The sequence below is a fragment of the Syngnathus leptorhynchus genome, chromosome 6 (assembly GCF_054491065.1).
Source record: "Syngnathus leptorhynchus isolate UIUO chromosome 6, UIUO_Slep, whole genome shotgun sequence".
Lineage (NCBI taxonomy): Eukaryota > Metazoa > Chordata > Actinopteri > Syngnathiformes > Syngnathidae > Syngnathus > Syngnathus leptorhynchus.
Genome location: NC_141200.1, coordinates 12,434,443 through 12,455,117, shown reverse-complemented (window position 1 = coordinate 12,455,117; position 20,675 = coordinate 12,434,443). Strand labels below are relative to the sequence as shown.

General features: G+C 39.1%; 1 protein-coding gene across 1 annotated transcript; it reads right to left on the bottom strand.

Moving 5' to 3' along the window:
- Nucleotides 1–2,664: 2,664 nt before the first annotated feature.
- Nucleotides 2,665–20,224, bottom strand: mbtps1 (membrane-bound transcription factor peptidase, site 1). Its single transcript, XM_085914903.1, has 23 exons — nt 20,056–20,224; nt 15,565–16,099; nt 15,098–15,361; nt 13,984–14,199; nt 13,773–13,883; nt 13,494–13,603; nt 12,253–12,369; nt 11,519–11,586; nt 11,084–11,186; nt 10,510–10,661; nt 9,288–9,449; nt 8,553–8,697; nt 8,238–8,426; nt 7,960–8,132; nt 7,722–7,837; nt 6,809–6,965; nt 5,942–6,066; nt 5,760–5,837; nt 5,501–5,641; nt 5,277–5,408; nt 5,016–5,142; nt 4,617–4,747; nt 2,665–3,915 (listed from the first exon to the last, which is right to left on the bottom strand). The coding sequence occupies exons 2-23, from the start codon at nt 15,740–15,742 to the stop codon at nt 3,719–3,721; spliced, it is 3,192 nt and encodes a 1,063-aa protein (XP_085771029.1). The 5' UTR covers nt 15,743–16,099; nt 20,056–20,224; the 3' UTR covers nt 2,665–3,718.
- Between the last annotated feature and the right edge of the window lie 451 nt (nt 20,225–20,675).

The window sequence follows — 20,675 nt, the reverse complement described above, 5'->3', positions numbered from 1 at the left end:
ATTCATCCACCGGGAAACTCAGTGGGACGGACAAAGGCTACATGCATTCAAGCCACATGAATTAGCGGCCGGGGCACGGCCCTTATCACCGAGAGGAGCGTGTGAGAACTGAAGCTGAGGAGAGTGTGTAAAGAGCTCAAGTCAAAGGATGGAAGGCAGGAGGGGTGGACCCTAATTGGAAAACTGATGATGCCTTCAGGTGCTACTCTGTGCTCTGAATTACAATCTCTACATTTTATGATGGTGATGATGATCATGATTCACCATCTGTTGTTGTAAAGCTTATCCTCCACAAGAACTGGAAAGTACCCCAGCTGACTTTGAGCAAGAGTCTGGATACACCCTGAACTGGAGCCCAAATTGAAACCCCCACCCTTACTACTATTAGTACTAGTATTGGTAGTAGTATGAGTATTTTGGCTGATCATCTTATTTACTGATTGCATCATCTTACTTACTGATTGCATCATGACTTGACGCAATTTGTAGTATTTTGTCCTGATCATTTGGCTGATCATCTTACTTACTGATTGCATCATCTTACTGATTGCATCATGACTTGATGCAATTTGTAGTTTGTTTTACGTGTAATTACACTGTCGCCGCTAGAAGTGCTTGTGTTTGACAATGTCAATTTGAAAGAATTCAAAACAATTTAGTATTTTAGTTCAGCCTAGTTTTTGCTGAAGTTTACTGAACATCAAATACTCTTCAATCCTGCTTTTGACACCTACAGAAAGCGATGGCTGAAAGTTAGTTTCATCATTTATAACTTTGGGGATGATCGTTTAGAAATACATAATGTGAGATGATAAATTAAGCTTGCTAGTTTGGGGAAAATGGGATTTGTTTACTGTAAACACAGAGGAATTGGTATTCTGAGAATGTTTCTCTATGTGGACACGCACAAACATACTGAAAAAAAAAAGACAATAAAAAAACCTCAGTGAGATAGGGTCTGAAGGGAAATTAGTCTTCAAATGACTAAATCAAGGGAAGAAGCTGGATTACCCTCACAAATACAACATTAAGCAATCTTCAAACTCCACAAAGAAATACCGGAGCTCATCTGAACCCTTTACCTGAGTACTGTGAGCTAGATGTGGCTCACTGCAATTTGGTTTGATAGAAAAACTTGTTTGGCACTAGGTTTCACAACAGGAATAAGAAGTGTTAATCGCATCATTAGCTATAAATTCAGTCAATTCTATTCGAAAGAAAAGGGTTATAATGGCCAAATACAATTACGTTGACGTCAACGTTTATTCATCCGGATGTCAATGAATGTATAAATGTCCACAGGGCGGATGGCAAGCTGTTCTACACATTAGAGAGCTCTATAGTGGCTGACAAGAATGCAGCTGGACAGGATAAAGCTTTAAAAACAGTCATGCAGGCTTGCACAGACAGATGCACACATGATAAGAAAATTGTCCCAAAACTAGACTTTGATTATTACCCAACTATTTATGGCTAAACAGTACTATAAATAGAATGGTGGAGGAATGACTCATAAAGTTAGACTTTCTTGAGAAACATTTTGATCTAGTAACTCCCAAAGGAATTCAATGCATCATACAACTTGATATAAAAATAAACCTTCAAGAGCAAGCCAGGGCCACTGATGATGATCGTGGTTTACTTTATGTTATGTTCTATTACAATCGGTCATACAGCAACACTTGCTGCTCGATTCCAGATTGTGTAAACGGGTCAGGGAAAATGGCTCAAGATGCTGCAATTGTAATCTTAAGGTTTGGACAGGATGTCTCTGAATGGCTTAAGTGGTCACGGGTCGCAGGTATTAAAAGTCGAGATCTAAGTAAGGTCACAATTGAAATATCTTTTCTGGATCACATGACGCATCTTATAATCTTTCTGGGGTTTGGTCAGCCCTCTTGTGTTTAGTGTGATCGTAAAGGTTGCAGGAGCTGAACTGGAGAGGCTGGTGGGGAGAAAGGTTCAACATGCCGCCACGGTGTCTCTTTCAACTGCCTGTTCAGTATGTGAGCAGTTGACCTGATTGGCCAGACAGGAACATTCTGGCACCTGGGAACCTCGGAGCGAAGAGGGCATGTGACCTCCACTCACCACCAGCTTTCCCAAATCTTGTTAGAACAGCGAGCTGGCCTCAGAGTCAATTCCCACTTTCCCAAGGTTCCTGGGGAGATTAGTTCTCCGCCACGGACGGGTGACAAATTCACAAGCTGACCTGGCCCATTAGGCTTGCAAAAGCAGTCTGTCAGGGCTCAGACCTGTTGCACACAGATGCACATCACCTCTGATGAAATCAACCTGCATCACTGATTTGAGCTAATAATCAATACTAAACCTCTCTGTGACAAACGACAATCAATCCACATTCTTATCAGCCAGCTGCAAGAAACAGATAAAAATTCTTCTAAATTATACATCATTGGTAACCTCAATAATTATCCAAGATATTATTTCATGTGAGAATTCAATGCTAAACAATGCTTCACAATATTTTGTGGAAAAATCACCAAATTGAATATCAAGAAGGCCTTTGCTTTATTGCAGCCTCAGTCCTGCTGGTAACAAAACCCTTACTCAGCATTTATTATATAAAAACTATGAGAACTGTATTTGTTTTACATTTTACATGGTGTGTGTTTTAATGGAATAATGGTGGAGATCTTTTTCAGATATCTGTGAGCTATTTTTGTGTGAAAATTGCACGGAAAGTCTAAGTGGGGGGGGTGGGGGGTAAAAAAATAATACGCCATTTGCAATAATTGCTGCTCCTGCAAACCTCAGACAGATAATCTGCCGAAGAAAGAGAAAATGGAACAGCTCATTTTACTTGTACACAAAGTGCTGCTGGGGAATTGAAGTTTGTGCATGCTCCAGTTTTCTCACCCAATGGACAATGTGGTCACACCAAATTAAACATGGAAAAAATGTCAGAAAGCGAGGGATATTTCTCACGCTAAATAACAAGTAGTTCATACAAATACAAGTGTTTGCATGAGGTACCCACAAAGAAAACAAAGGTTGCATGCGTGTAATGTGACATGGAGGTTGAGTTGAGTTTCATTGTCCTAAAAGACAACAGCAAGCACTACCACCATTAATGGGTGCTTGCTTCGGCGCAAAATACAGAGTATGTTTCATGATGCTTTTTTATTTTCACTTGAAGTATTTTAACATATCTCACTGCTGAGATCAACAGAATATGTAAACAGATTATTTTCCCAAATTCAATAACAGGAAAAGAAAGTAATAAACAACAACAAAAAACAGGTACAGAAACATTTTCATGTAGGCTATGCATGAGGTGCTTCTTTTGTGTATGCTTATTTTGGGAACAGTTTGTGTATGCTGGTATGAGTAAGTATGTGACGATTTAAACAAATTTAATAAATATAAAAAGAAACACATTACACTTTGGTCAAATAATATTGAGCAGAGCTGAAAAGGTTAAAACGGCTTTTCAGAAGAGAACCCAGCTGTGTGTTGCAAGAGTTCATGACACCACAACACGCACAGCTTGAAAGGAAATTCGGCACAATAAACTTTGTCACAATCAAGACATTTGTTACATACAAATTATAGTCGAGGCTCCAATTGTTGAACACATCTTCCTTAAGACACCATTGAACTTGGGTTGAGCTCCACACGTTCAATGTTATTGTTCCTTAAGCAATGTACACAATATGGAGGCACACCCCGTTGCTCAACCACATGTCCAAATTGGTCAAACTGTGGGGTTTTTACCACTTGTTGTCTGCTGTAAGTATGTGGGCCGTTTGATGCGGGGTTTCCTGCGCTTGGGTTTGCTCCTGGCCTTTGTGAGCTGGACCACGAAAAAGGACAGGACAACCATTGCTCCCAAGAAGGCAAACACTGGGATGGTCTGGCCGACTTCTTGGTTGTAACGACCAGGCATTATTCCTGTGAACATCGGAGGTCAAATGTCACAGTATCACAGGATGCATTCTTAGATTAGAGTAACATCCTATTTTTTTTTTAATCCTGGAAGGTGCATGTTAGTATCATGCAGTAAATAAATTAAATTATGTAGAGGCAAAAGATAGGGGTTGGTTCCCACAAAAAAGGGGAACAAATGAAAAAAGAAACGTATGGCATCTACATATGTGGCAGTGTTATAAAACTTTAAGCAATGTGTAACTGAACACAAAGGGGGCAACAACACATATAGACAGACAATCCTTACAGGCATGTATGCTTTATGCTTTGAGTAAAATGACTATTACTGCAACTAACTGGCTCAGTTGAGAGTCTCCTCTGTTTGACTATCATACTACCCACCAGTGGCCAATGTGGCTACAACAAGAGAATAAGGACTGGACGTGGATTAATGGCATTTCAATTGGGAAAGATGATTTCAGATGTGAATGTGTTGAATTTCAAATGTGACCATGATACAAGTTTAACTGCAGTACCATCTCGGACGTTTACTGGAGTGATGGGCCTTGTTCCAGTTGGTGATGAGATCACGTTACTTTTTAAACTACAATTAAAGGGTTTCTAAGAAGGATTTGTAACAATTTGTATTTTGGAAACACTTTGTCCTGACAGTTTAAAAGTCAAGTTATCAAAAAAAAAAAAAAAAAAAAAGAACCATTACTCACCGCCAGGGATGTCCCAGGCCCCACTCTCTCCAGGGGATAGAGGTCGGACTTGGGGACGGTAAGGCCTCACATTTGGCAATGCCACCTTGTCCAGATCCACAGAAAGAAGCTTCTGGTGTTTCCATAGGTTACTAGCAGCAAAGAGAAGAATACACACCGAATAAAACATCACATTCTGAGCTCTAACCACCTCTATACTTAAAAATTAGCAGTGTACAGAATGAAGACCGTCCATCAACGGATTCTTTACATTTGCCTAATTAAAAGGTAGCATGCATCCAACGGTACAAGGACGCTGTGACTTATCATAATATCGACCATCCATCACAAAAGAACTTGCGGAGCACTAAATTAACTTTACTGTGTCGATGAACGTCACTGGAATCTAATCAATCCCACCTAGGCGCTGTCTCATTGAGTGGCTGCGGTTTAGCCCAAGAGAGATGTGGACAGGCTGGTAGGGGGCGGGGCTTTGGGTTTCCAAGATGAGCCTCCAGAACTTTTGAATAGCGATAAAGATGATTACCTGTCAAAAAGTGAAAGAAACCACCTTGATGATCAGTCAGATTTTTCCTCATGTGTTGCTAAAGTAATTGTCTTTTGTCTATAAAAAGACAAAACCAAATTAAATTGATAAATGGAAGTATATCCACGACTTACCCTCTAATCTCTGTGGCATTGGGTGCTCAGTCCCGGTGGGTGGTTGCATCCTACTGTGGGAGTGACTTAGGGTGGGAGGTGTCATACTGTAGGATGTGTACTGAAGTAAAGCATCTAACAGCCAGAAACACTCTGAGAAAACAACATACAAAATAGTTAACTATGGGCCAGAAAAGTTTGTTACATGCAAATAAAAGATACAATACAAAACAGATCAAAGTTACCTTTTTGTCTGTGGCTGTCATCTAAACAGTTTGAGTCACCGTACAGAGCAATACGTCCTCCCCCATCAGATGGAGTTTGGTACAGCCCAAGGATGGGAACGCTTTCCACCACTGTAGTCTCCTGCTTTAACACCTCTAAACCTTTGAAAACAAAAAACATACAGTAACACCTCTAAACCTTTGAAAACAAAAAACATACAGATCGGATTTTCACTGATAGGCAGCCTCGTTAATACATGACAGCTACGCAAGAACATACCTTGGTCCTTTAAGTTCTTGGCAATTACTATTCCATCTTCAGGGAAACGAGCTATGCTGCAGCCTGAGGCATAATACACTGCCGGAAAAGAGACAATAAGATTCATTTGATTTTATGAATGAAAAAACAGGATAGATGTAGAGCTGAGTAGAGCTAAACAAAGATGTGTGTATATTTATTACTGTCATGATCTGCTAGAGTGAAGTCGCCCTCGTACAGCCCATCACTGAAAGCCATCCCCCATACTGAAATCAGGTCATTTAGTGCCGGCACATTAGCACCGCCTGTGTCTGGCATCCACCATTGTCTGCAAGTCAGGACAAAAAATAAAAAAAATATTTTAAAAAAGAGCCAGAAGAAATTGAAATTGATATACAATACAATACAATACAATAATACAATAATACATCTTTACTTGTATAGCGCTTTCACAATGCAACCCGATATTGAGTGGCCTGGGGACCAGTGCTTCAGAAAAAAACTTGAGATTCAAAATCGGTGCATAAAAAAAAACATCTAGAAAAGCTTATTCCCATCTCTGATTTGAAAAATTGTAAAACATTGTTGCCCAATGACATAATTAACTTTAATTTGAGTATCTGTTACTTCAGAGTGTGAATCAAAATAATTATTTAGTTTAATCAGTACCACAAAAATATCTCTGTTTGAAAACTTTTGGTGACCCCTGTGCTTACTGTGTAAGTTTGTTTTTTTTGGACAAAATTTGAAAACAGCTCATTGAGTGTTAAACTAGATTTGTCAGCATATCCTTTCAAAGCTGTAAACTCTATTTCTAACTGTATGTAATCCCTTCAATGCCAGAAAAGCTTTGGAGGAATGGTGCAACAAGGAAACCTAAGCCTTGGAATCTAACAATGTGGTAACTATTTTGCATCGATTATAAAACGCAGCTAATCGTGTAAGATTAATACTGTCTAGATCAGTAAACTGTCACAATTCATTGTTGAAAGGAGGCATTTTCTGTAGATTCACTCCAATATCAACCAGGTTATAGTTGGGGGCAGCAGTTAAGAGTAAATCGAGATTACCTGGTGTTTTCGTCATAGAATTTGACCTTCCTCATGACAGATGTGTTGTACCAGTCGCTGAAAATAATGAGTGAAAGCCCATTGTCAATGTCCCTCCTCAGTTTGGTGATCTCTTCAGGGAAATATTCCTCCTCGCTGTCCACCATCAGCAATGTGCCTAGTTAAAAAAAGACAATGGGCCCACATGTTTGTCTCTCACAATTCTCTAAAGCTGTAGCAAATGTTTTGGGCAACATACTTTGTGTCAAAATGTTTTCAACATATCTACTAATAACAAATTCTTTCTAGTGTGTTCAACACCAAAGTCAGAGGATCAACAGACTCCATGATTGTGATTATGTAGTGGAACCGATTAGAAAGTGACATCGTTGCTAAAATAGAGAAGATATAAATAAAACAGTATCATTATAATATATAAAATGTACCCTTTTACTTTCTAAATCAACATTTCCCCCTTCACTTTTGTATATTTGTCTACATGCAAGCAAATAACTGACATTCAGAACAAATTTAGTTCTCTACCCCTGGAATTTCCTTTTTTTTTCTCCTGCGACCAAACAAGTTTTCAGACAGTTTTTTTTCATCCGTCCATCCGTCCATCCATCCATCCATCCCACAATATCTATGGACACTTGCCCCAAAAGACTGTTGGCCCTAATGAAAACCAAAGTTGCTACGGGTGTGTATATTTATGCAACCAGGGTTTTGTACATTTTAAATGTTCCTTCTTGTAAAATTCAGGGTTTCTTTTTTCAAATGAGTTGTTGGGTCATACGTAGTTAACAAAGATGGAAAAAATATTGAGATCTTTGTCTTTCTTTTTTTTTTTTAAATCACAAAAACTTGGTATTTATAAAGGGGTGCGTGTCCAAGTTATGATCATTATAGGTACGATGTTAAGCTGTATTCTTACCATATTGGCTGGCATCAAAGCAGGTGATAGGAGCGCCCAACACTTCAACAAAGTACCCCATGCTTCTCAGGTGCTGGTACATGTCACGAAAATTGGTGTGAATATGGTCACCATTCCTAGGGAAATAATTGATTCCAAACAAAGCATGGTATTGAGTTGTCTCAGAATTAATATAAACTCAAATCAGATTTGCCGATGTGAAAGGTAGAGGACATTTAGATAGTTAACATGCACATACCAGTCAAGTGGGTCATTTTTCATTCGGAGGTTATCACGTGGAAAGTAGCCAGGTGGGTAACGCAGATTGTGGTACTGGTCCCACAACACTCTTTTACTGCGTGGAGGAGTTTGGACAATCTTCACCTTAATGGGCAGTTTCACTGTGGAAGTCAGTTCCCCTTCCACCTCCGACTGACACGTGATGGATAGATATTAGTACAACTTCACAATGCATGCACATTTGTACAAATGACCACAATGACAAGGGGTGTCAAGACAATGGGTTCACGAACTCACGTCATTCTCTGCAGGGGATGCCACCGTCACCATAATATGGCCTTGGGCGATCCCTTCCCAGGATGCAGCTTTCTTGGCAACAGATATGGAGACAGCCAGGTAGCCAGCCCATGGCCACAACACAGACGAGTATGAAACGGCCACATCAATATAATCCCCATTCTGAGGAAGGTAAGGCTGCCAAATAGGCTGAATGAGAGACATCGTGAAGAAAAATCAGGTCAGGTGCAGCACATAGTAGCTTTACGTAATTTTTCGACATCAAGATTAAAGGAACAGTTTCAATGAAATATCTGATTTTAGATTTGTGTTCACCTTGTCCAGAATTCTGCCTGTGACACCCATCCCATTAAGAATAGTGACATTAACAATGGTGGGCATTCCTCCATAGTAGATGGGCTGAGAGCAGTAAGGCCACATGTATGGACACTCTGTTAGGTCAATGTAGCTGGGAGAAAGACTGAGAGCAGAAAAGACATTATTTTTGATGGACTGATTTTGAATGTATTTTTCTAATATTAAAAGAAACACAAAAGTAAAGTTAGTAAACAGTTATGACTAGTACTTGAGTACATTGTGGGCTGTACGTGAAAACATTTTATAATTTATTGATGCATCAAAATCGGAACAGCCCAATATCAACTCAAGTTTTAGGAGACAGCTGCTCTGAGAAACTGGGCATATGTTTAGTATGTAGGGGGTGGCTCTTCACTTTGTAATGTCACAAAGTTAAAACGTTTTGAGGATCAGGCGGGACGCTTCGAGAGGATGAACAAGCAGGAATGTTCCAAGAGAGATGAATGGATGAAAACACCAGTTTGTAGGGTGTTTTTAGTGAGGAATGATTAAACAATTATTTTGCATGATACAAGTCCTTTAAAAGGATGACTAGTATGATTATGATTCCTCACAAGCATGAGTGGGAAAACAATCTTCTGATGCATTTTACTATACATTAGATTTTAGTAAAACAGTAAACACCACAACATTTTTTATCCAGACACTCAATTCAGGCCTTTTCTGTTGGTCACTTAATGCGACGGCTGTTACCTGGCCTGAGGTTGGTAGCTGTTGAGGATCTGGTAAGCTCTGATCAGGTCCAGTTTCCCATGACCCTGCTCGAACATGTTGACTCCCGGCAGCCTGCGGGCTGAGGCGATCAGAGCCTGTTTCATAGAGGCTGGGTTCACCAACTCTCGATTCAGCACAGTGCTAAAGAACAGAGGATAGGTACATATTGTATGACTACATTGGTGTCAGATTCCAGGCATTTCAAAACAGTAATAAAAAAAACCTAGCATGAAAAAGCTGCTTCTTAAAAGAAAGTGTTAATCCCCATAGTCTCCATGCGACACTGCACAGCAGCTCATTACTGCAACTCGTTTCTCATGGGTTTCACAAACAAATCAATATGTAGAGTAAAACTGGTTCAAAACTTTGCATTCCCACAAGATCTCGCCACAGAAATCACATTACACATGTCCGTCTCTCTAAGTTTACACCAACTTTACTGCCCATTACACACCACATCATATTTGCTGGTAATGTCCTGCTTCTCACATTAAAATCACTCAAGAACTTTGCCCCTCTGTATCTCATTAACTTCCTCCACAGTAACATTCTCTCAGGTCATCTTCATTCTATTCTGATTACTACGCCATCGAGAGCTAGCAGCCGCTTATAAGGCCACACTTTGGAAACGCTCTCCTAAGTCACATAAAAAATGTTGACTTCCTCACCACATTCAAATCAATACTCAAAACACACCATGCTAAATCCCGTTTCTTCCTTATAATTAGTTTGGTTAGAGTTACTCTTGATTGAATGATTCTTTTGTTTCATTTGTTTATTTGAATCATTTTGGTTCTTGTGTTGTACACTATTTATTCTTCATTTTTATGCAATGTGAGTGACATGAAAGGTACCCCACATAATAATTATCATTACATACAACAACAAAAAATAAACAACTTTCACAATGTATTTTGGATACTTGTTATTAACATATTTGTACTGCATCAGTGGCACTATTTTTCTCTGCATTTCAGTGTTTATTGCAAACACTGAGAATGCCATTTAACCAATACATTTTATTGGAACAACCACCCTTTCAAATTTTTACTGAACCTGTAAAAGATGGGCTGCAAATTTAATGAAGAATTCTATGAGCTACGTCAATGATAATGCACATCATAAACACTTTCTAAATGAGCACAGATCAAAATAAGCACAAAAAGAAAACCTTGAATGAAAGGTAGTTTTTGATATTCACCTCGCCAGAAGTGTAACAGCTCCAGCCACCACAGGAGAAGCGACACTGGTGCCAGACAGTGATCGGCATCCTTCCTTCATGCCCGACCCCCGAACACCAGAACCGTAGGTGACAATATCGGGCTTCACCCTGCCGTAACCCCCTGGCAGCTCCTGCACAGAGTGAGCGTGAGGAAGATATAACACACAAGGTTGTGAGACTTGCTGCCCTTGTTACACATGCCGTTTCCCCCAAAGTATTGTAAATTACAGAATCAAAGCATTTTCTCTTTATGCAACACAGTGGATAGATATTGAATAATAACAAGACCAAGACAAATAAGAAAATGGACGGACAACTAAAAGCACCTTCATCCAAATTATTGCTGCTGCAGTCTATTTGGAGAATGACTTTCTCAATTTGAAAGAAAAAAAAAAAAAAAGGCTAAACTCCTGATCAAAGTGGAATTCTGAACTAACCTTATTGCGTGACACTTAAATTCCCATCATATGACTTAAAATATATAGACTATATATACGTAGATGACTTATAATATATAGTATATGGAAATACCAGTGCTCCTGCAGACACTCACCCAGGTAGTCATGCCTCTGGATGAAAACCTTGCAATGTTGTCTTCAAAGTCTATGCCCCCTACTCCAATTACATCCATCTGGTCTGCTGGATTGTTGAGAGTTCTAACAAAAGATGTCCATGTTATTTACATGTCATTGGTAATAGGAGGAATTACAGTTTCATTATTTTTTTTTATTCAGTTTGACAGTGCAGGCGGGCCATAAATGCCATATTGGCCCGAATATAAGACGGTGTATTTTGCATTAAAATAAACTGAAAAAGTGGGGGTCAGCTTCCATTCGGAGTCTAGACATTATACCCATTGACAACACTAGACGTGCCAGATATCTTTAAAGCGAATGCTGAACTTAACTCCCCAGGCCAATGCGAACCCCTGTCACAAAGAAGAATATATGTATAAATCGTGATTTCTTCAATATAGGGACTAGCATACCCATATAGAGGTCCGTCATTGCCAATTGCAGAGACCATAATCACTCTATTGGCAGTGAGCTCCCATACCTGTAAAACAAATAGAGAAGAAAAACTGAAATTACAGACAGTAATTGCAGCATTCAGCCCAAAACTCTGTGACTGAGTCATGAAAATATTCCGGCACTTTTCTCCTGTACAGTCGCAAAAATTCTTGTTTCCATCACCTTCTTAGCAAATACACAATTTATTTTTTATTTTTTTTATTCTACAGCGCTCTCGTTCAATCCACAATGTTGTCAGCTAGTATATTTAAGCGGTTAAATCACTCTCAAGAAGTGTTTGCTCATAAAATGATTTGTGCGTGAAATTAAACACTAAATAAAAGTGAAGAAAAAAAGGTGTTGGAAAAAAAATCTAAATGAAAAAAATATTAAAGAAAAATGTATTTGAAAATGAACAAAGAAAAGAAGAAAAAAAATGAGGTGAATAGGAATGGAGGGGGGGGGTTGTCAGAATAGTTTTCTTTTATTCACTCTAGAGTGAGAATCTACACAGACAAAACAGGGTTCTATTTGCTTATATTGTAATTGCATAACCATAATGTGTTTCTATAAATACATTTGTTGAAATGATTCTGAAACATGTTAACCTCCTGTCATTGAGGAATAAAGGCATACTCAGAGGTGGGTGTCTTCCAACTTGTATATTATGATAGATTACCTGTTTTTCAATAACTTCTATATTGTGTCTGACCTTATCAACAAACGGGTGATCCATGAAGTCAGGGCCTCCAATACTGAGGTTGAGAACATCAATCTTTTTCAGGATGGCATAGTTGAAGGCATCCAGAAACCATGATGTGTATGACACCTGCATGATAAAAAGATACAAGGGGGAATAAATAAGTACACCTAAATCTCGATTTTACAAGGACTGGGGTTCAGAATTTGGGAATTGCGTTAATAAATGGCCCATTTTAAAACTTTGTCCATATATGTCCGATTTATTATTATTATTATAAGGCTCATCCCTGTATATTGCATGGTTAATTATCATTACAATGGAATGCGCAGATATACAGTGATCCCTCGCCACTTCGTGCTTCACCTTTTGCGAATGCGCTACTGCGCAGGTTTATAGGTGACGGGAGAACGATGTTTAAATACACACTAATAACGCGGGCGTTCCTCTGAGCAATGTGTGTCAATGCGGATGTGACTAAGTTCAAGCGCAGGAGGTGGCCGCCGGCCACACGCCATGTAAGAAGCACCAACAGTGCAGAAGGAGTCGGGAAAAGTGACAGTATCACGCGTTTGTTCTTTTAATTACTGTCAAGGTACAATACATGCACAAAACAGTGTAGGAATGGATAATAAGGGAATGGGGAAGGTTTACGTAGAGTAATAGTATTGGGAAGGGTTTAAAAAAACGTTCATGTTGTGTACTGGACCACAATGGAGATTCATGCGCAATCGTGACTCATTTATGTTTCATTACATACTATATTGCACTCTTCTAATTGACTTGCAATACATCCATGCCCTCTAGCTGCCAATAGGAAACACAACGTGTTGGGAATTTCAATACAATTATGTTTACATTTCTAAATAATGCATATAGAATTTCTATTGCGGATTTTCTTTTTTTCCCGGGGGTTCTGGAACGCATCTCCCGTGAAAAACAAGGGATCACTATGGAATAATTTGACGCATTTAAGTTTAACATTGCCTATCCCAGCTGACTTTGGGCCCATGCAGACAAATAACTATTTGCATTTATATTCACACCTACGACCAATATCTCATTGTCAATTACCCAAATAATTATACTTTGGGACGTGAAAGCAGACTGGACAACCCAAAGAAAACTTGCACAAGCACAAGAAGAACATGCCAATTCCGCACAGGAAGGTCGGGCCCCTGATTAGAACCCATGAAATCAGAACTGTGCGGAAGGAGCCATTTGGCCGCGGTATAATACTATAAGGTTTTTACCTGGTTGTTTGTGAACACTCTGAAGATGTGCAGCTCTGAGTCAGGAGCAAAGCCCTGGCACTCTCTCATACTTGCTATCACCCCAGCTACAAAAGTGCCATGACCCAATCCTGGAGAAAATGGGGAAGGAAAAAAACCAAAAGCCTGATTTAACAATTTTTCTTCCAAGTCGTTACATTATATAGACTCCTAATGCACTACGATGAAATTACATTGACACTCATGACACATTAGGATGTTTTTATCATTAACATCAGCATCAAATTTTGGAATGTTCACCATCATCCAGTGTCTTCTCATTGGTCCAGTTGGTCCTTTCCTTGACATTCTTAAAATGTGGGTGTTTTTCACTTAGACCGGTATCAAACACCGCCACCTTCACGCCAGCACCTACACGGCCACACACAGACAATGATAATATCAACACCTTAAATTTGGAAGCTTCACATGTCAGTCACTTTTCTCCTAATTCCAAACAGTTCAGTCTTACCAGTGTGTCCCATCTGCCAGAGTACATCTGCCTGCAGGATCTGGGCTACATGGCGGGGGATGGCTCGTAGAAGGCGCCGACTGGAGTGGCGCCCAGTTGAATGCCAAAAACCCGAGGCCAGTGACAGACTGGTCCTTCGAAAAGGCCGGGATGATTGCCATGACTGCCATTTTTGCATTTTGTCAGTGGTGTTACAAGATGCAGCTGTTTCTGGTGCTGGTGAAACAAAATGAATTTTTTTTGCCAATAATTCAGTCCTCATTGTGAATCATTACAATTGTTTTAATTCTGCAGCGGTATTATATTTTCATTGTTCAGATTTCTCATTACAGATGAGCATTTGAGCAAGTCATCTTGTTTCCTCTATCTCACAGTAGCGTGGTGGAAGGCACCAGAAATATTTAAGTTAATAGTACTTTAATAATTCGTCTTAACCACTCATACAGTATCTTTGTGTCTTTGGAAGTAATCTTGTCTCAAAGAATAGCAAAAACAGAATAAGCAAAAACAGGCAAAGAAGCATATTGATTCCTTTTTCCAACTAGTATGGTCTTTTGTCTTAGTAGTATTTGTTGTTTTACATTAAATGACAAAAAAAATTCCACATAGTCACAGTCTAACTGTCAATTAGTACATTTCTTCCGAGTATTATCCAATTGAATTCTGTACTTTATGTTGCAGATGTCAAAATAATTATCTACAGTTTACAACTAATAAAAAACAAAAAGTAAAATATTGTATGTATTGCAGCCCACACTCCTGTATTTTCTCCAATGTCAGGCACAAGGGGTACCCCACTGTTCAGACAAGCCCCACCACACTAACTCACTTTCTCCTTCTGTGAGTGAGCAAACACAGACATTCTCTGCCACCCCCAAACACAAACATATTAAGACACACATTCACTATCCAAAAATCAACACACTCAGACTTGACGTGTGTTTGGTCCTATTTTAACACTTTTGGGAAATTGCATCCTTTCCTTGAATAAACAGGGATTGTGTAGCAGGTCAACATCTGGCATGTTTTCAGAAATGCACTATGCATGCTACATTTATCCAATCTTTTTAAATGAATATTTTTCAACCATTTGCACAGTATAAGTCACACTTACAAGGAATGTATTTGAGCGAACGGAAGACTTTGCGTTGTGGGGTGACTCTCTTGATGTAAGGGTGGTCTTCTAAGGTCAGCAGACTACTGGGTGAAGCTTGTCGGATGTGGACCAGATCAAAGTCACTGGGGAAGTCAGAAGCTGGGTTCTCCCTGGGGACAATGTGCCACTCCAATGCTCCATCCCTTGCGTTCCGTAGGGCACTGCTTATGTACAGGCTGCGTGCTTTGGCCGAGAAATACCCCGTGAATGCCACAATGTACTCTAGATGCAAAGTGTGGAAAGGTTGTTTTAGGAAACATATCCAATGTGGTGCTCTTAAATTCATATTTCAAGGAAGAATATTAAGCACATCATCTCCTTCAAAATGCAGTACACATCAAAATGAACAACCAACAGGAAATTAATTGAATCATTTTCATATCAACCATGCCTTAGAATGCTTGAGAATAACAATTGTTTCTTACCATGCTCCACCACCTTGGAAGAGAATTCTAGTTTGAGAGTGAGATGAGAGCAGTTAGAGTTGGGAGACTCCAAGTAAGGGCTTTGACCAGGGCCAGATTTTGCCTCGGTCATTGGCTCCATCCCCACTACAGGCAGAAAGCCTGCAAGCATGGCAATCCACACTGGCAGTAGGAGCATTTTGCGTGGTGGAACTGCACAAATTATGTGTTATCCCTATAAAACTCTATTGCAGTTTTTAGTTTTGAGCAGTTAAAACCTGTTTTAAGGTCAGGGGAATGAAATTGCATATCTGGTCCACAGTTCCATAAGTGAGTCCATCATGAAAGCGTTCCGAGCAGCTAAAATAATTTCTTTCTGCGTTTTCTCTCCATGGTGCTAGGCTAAGGTGGAGTTCAGTGACACCGCCAGAGTGGGAACACAGCTGCCATGCTGAGAAAGGAGGGGATGTGTTCGAAAAGCTGGAAGAACAGGAAGATGGTGGAAGAAGCGATGAAGATAGAGTTGACATTTATCAACTCTGTCCTTTATTTAAACCTGGAGAAAAATGAAAAAACAAAAATCAAGATAATGTGAAGTACGGCCAAAATCCAATGCATTGGAAAATAGAGAATGCTATTAACATACTATTATTTCTTATGAATGATTATGTCAGTATATGTTCATGTATTTATCAAATAAAATATTGAAACACGATGTCAACATTGATTATATCTGGATAATTTAAACATACAACATAGGGAACTCATGAAGCTGCAATTTATCCTCCACCTTTGTATTTGCTGGTGTTCATCTTTAAGACACTAAGCCAGCTGGATGAGCTTCTCCATTTTTGTATTTGCTGGTATTTATCTTTGAGACACGGAGCCAGCTGTATGCTCTTCTGCATCCTATGATGAACCGAGAGAACCGGCAGCTTCCGGTAATAACAAATCCGTATACTGAGGTCACAGACATGCAGGGTAAAGGCGGTTTGTTCCAAAAAGTGTTTAATAAGTGTTTTAATGCATCCCGAACGGATAATCAACATTAACCACCCCTCTTATTTGGAATAAAATTTGGATCAGAATGGTCTTGATCCGATCGGAATACTCTCAATGTGTACATGAAGCATTTTTATTACAATCAGATTTTTATTCTGAATAAATGCAAATTGTCAGTGCGTCTAGTTTTCTTTAAGTCGGTCTAGTTTTCTTCCATGTCTTCTGCATTCAGCCCTGCTCTCTGATGTTACTTTTTATTTTTGTCCATAAAAACTGCTAACTTTTCTAGTTCCATGTCATGTCTGCTTCTGGGTCTAAATTTTGTTCTTCACGTGACAGTGCGTACAAACCAGTCCCAAGAAAACAACAGACCCAGCATATTCAAATTGACCAAACTTCCTGGGTCAGTCCAATTTTAACCCAGCACTTTCAAGGGTATAAGTGTCCATGTCCAGCCCAATCAATGGTCCCTTTTAATTAAACCAACTACAACAGACAAAAACCTTATCCTTGGGCAAAACCAAAAGCAACCTTCTGGGACACTAAAAAACTGCAGCTGAAGCTCCATTTTTCATCTTTTGATTAATAGTAGGATAAGTGGCTGCTTTATTCTCTCTTCCATCCAATTCAGATCAAAATGACTTGCCATCCTGAAAAAGATTGATGTTCTCTCTGACTTTGTGGATCACCCGTTTGTTGATAAGGTTAGACTATATACTAGTTACGGAATTGAAAAAGATAATGTAGTTTGTCAACGCAATTCCCAAATTATGGACCCCAAAGTCCGCGTAAAAAAAAAAAAATCAAGCTTTAGCTGTATTCCCCTCTGAACAACACCAGCGACAGTCCCGTTAGTTCACAAATACACGCCAAAGAAAACAATGTTGCACATTTAGACACACCCACCTAGACACAAAGCCCCCATACATGCTTGCACACTGGCTGCCAAGAGCTACACTAACTGCAAGTCAGGCCCACAGTCATGAAGGGCAACATTCCTTGCAATTTCTCGTCACGTATTGCTATACAAATGTGCTTTTTAGCTTGATTAGGTGTCTAATTGGGAATATGTTCCAGAGTAATGCAGCAAATACTCCTTTTTAGTTGCCTGACTAGAAGCATATTATAAGCATGTAAAACAGTGTATCAAGGGTCAAGATGTGTAAATATATAAAGCCCTTCCTAGTACAAACAAAAAATAATACTGCTGATATTTTGAAAACAGTACAACTGGATTTTAGTCATTCAAAAGTCTGTGCCCATGGGTTCGTTAGCCTTTACTGATTTAAGTGTAGTAAAGCAATCTATTCAATATGAGTCAGAGTTAGGTTAACAATCAAAATATACAACGTTGCTGAGAAATTCGATTGGATAGTTGATGAAAAGACAATGTTTGAAGTTTTTAATTTGTGAAATGTACCTCTTGTACAAATGTCTTCTTTGGCATGCAATTTTTCAATTTCCTATCTCTACTATTGCTGCTAAAACAATGCAAATTCATCCAACGTGGAGCTAATAAAGGTTATTTAGGTCAATTAAGGTCAAAATGTTTATTATTTTACAGCACTATTCCTTTAAGCCGCCCACTCGTTTCAGCTGTGAGTTGTTCTCTTCTGTAATGCGGTTCCAGCCAGACCTGTGTGACAAGCACTGTTTCTGTATAGTTGTACTAAGTTCATTGTTTCCCTTGTCAATCACTTTTTTTGGTTCTTTTATCACAAACAATTTAATTTTAGGTTACATTACCTGACATGTTTCGGCATGTACTTCCGCCTTCATCAGAGTGTCTGATGAAGGCGGAAGTACATTAAATTGTTTGTGATAAAAGAACCCAAAAAAGTCACTGTTTCTGTGTTTTGCAACTGTGTATCATTCATTACCTTAGCAGTTAGCACGGCTTCCCGTCTGATCATTCTACTTCAAAAAAGTTTTGCACTGTCGTTAAGGCCATGATTAGTGCATTAGCTATCCACATGCATCTAGTACGTAGCAGAGGTTTTACAAAATTGTGTGTAACAAGAATCCCCCAATTGGAACAGTGGAAAACAGCGAGGTGATGCGGGCGTACAATTTGGGCATTTTTGTCACGCTGAGTGGTGCGCATGGAAGGCAATATAATGCTGGAATCAACATGCATTACTTAGATTGAAAGGTAGGGTCCAAATCTCTACCTTTGGGCAAATGCATACCTAAAATGTAATATATTGTCTATACCATGCAATTGGGCTTGGAGTGTATCAACTCGGTTCTGTCGACCGCAAGCATTGGTTGAAACAAAAACGTATGCCTTAAAATAAATGTTTTTTCTATTTGCGAGCTAATGTTATACACCCAACTATCGCTACTGAGAACACACCTTTTGGTGTGTGTAGACTTCATACTATTGTTTTGGTTTGTCTAGTAATGCTTGTATGAATGGCTTTTAATTGAAATGAGTGTATCTTACAAATTAGTGCAGCTCATGTTGAACAGGCTAAAATGCCTTGGCAGAGTTTGAACACAATTCAAGTTGGGAGGAAAGCGTGATCTCATACGACTAAATCGTAGCCGTTGACCTGGGTAACAATTTGATCACTTTTCTTCTTCAGGTATTTATCTAGTGAGTTTTATGATGGTGACAGAACAGGTCTTGAGTATAGTATTTGAACTTGTTAACAAACAGGAATGCATTTGTGGGGTTTTTATCGTTTTTTTCTTTCCATTGAAAATTACTTCCTCAACAGTCTTGGTTATGCAGGAATTAAAACTTGCAGCTCAACATCTGCATCTGGGAAACGGGAATGTTGGTAGTTGGATTCACTGGTTCCTGCTCGGGGCAGGATCTACGACTAGATAACAATATTGCAGGGCTGTAAAAATAGGCCAGCGGTTTCAGAAAAGAATGACAATGCCAGGGGCTGGGAATCACTTGTCTTGACAACAAAGTTAGAAAGATGGCATCAAACTCAAGTCAACTACGATTTAATGGTAAGATTGGTAGATATAGATGATCAACAGTATTATGATGACATTTATTGGTACAGTACAAAACACGTCGGAACAAAAAGGGATACAAATAGTTTCAAGTGGACCGAAGTGCATGACTTCCAATGATATAGTGTTATAGAAACTTAAGCTAGTTTTTCTTCAAAGCAATCCAAATACACGGACACGCTTTGAACATTAAAGATGTGATATTTTATGAACATTACGGTGTAAGAAGTGTTAGATCGTTTCGAGTATAGTGGAAAAAGAAAAAATTGGTTTGCTCGGGAAAACAAGGAATCAAAACAAACAGGAAATATATCTGCATCATCTGTGTAAACATTGCAACACTTTCTAAATGAAGCAAACGTTTAAAAATACCATGTGCACTGTAAAATATGTCAAGAGATGATCAACATTTTTAAATTGAAAGAAAAGTGTGCAGGGAATTTTGACCCAGCAGATTATCACATGTATACCATATGCTAGCTAGCCTAGTACTCTTTTTCAGAAAACAATTTATAAAGCGATGACAATGTTACTCACCGAGATAACTATCGGAGCTCCCATTTGTCCCATTTGGGGTTGTATTATTTACCTTTCCTTAAGTGACGCACAGTTACCGTCTCGGTTCCGTGTTTGGCTTTCCTAGGACAAAAGCTAACTGCAGTTGTTGTCTTTAGCCACAGACGACTGACGTCTCGTCAGGATTGGCTGCCAGATCGTGACAGATTTTTACGCTTAAATTTGATTCATTTTCCCCTCATTCCAATGTTTTGGTAGGGACATGATATAATAATACACTAGATTATTTTCTTATTAACATAATATAAAAGAACAATTCTCTTATTTTAAGCGTCATTTGTGTGTCGGTTGGTACTGTGGGACCGTCACTATATCCTGTTATTGCAACGGATCTGGCAACCCTAGCATCTCCAGTGACGGTCATTTCGGCATGTTGATCCATAGTGGGCGCTGTTTCACAGTGTAAAAGTTCGAGTGTTAATTTAAAGACACTTTGTATTTGGAAACACAAGCAATTAATATCCCGTTAACGCGTGATTTTCTAGCGATCAAAATAAAGGTGTACCTAGGAATAATAATAGTTTCTATATATTTTTTTTAAGTATAAAGCAACAACTCATGTCAAGTTGTTTTTTGAATTA

Bases quoted from the DNA above. Each gene is read 5' to 3' on its own strand.
- mbtps1 (XM_085914903.1), bottom strand. From the start codon at position 15,742: ATGCTCCTACTGCCAGTGTGGATTGCCATGCTTGCAGGCTTTCTGCCT. The intron at 11,187-11,518 runs GTATGCTAGTCC...ATCTTTTGTTAG, and splicing joins AATGACGGACCTCTATATGG to AACTCTCAACAATCCAGCAG. The intron at 8,427-8,552 runs GTGAACACAAAT...TCTCTCATTCAG, and splicing joins CAGGCAGAATTCTGGACAAG to CCTATTTGGCAGCCTTACCT.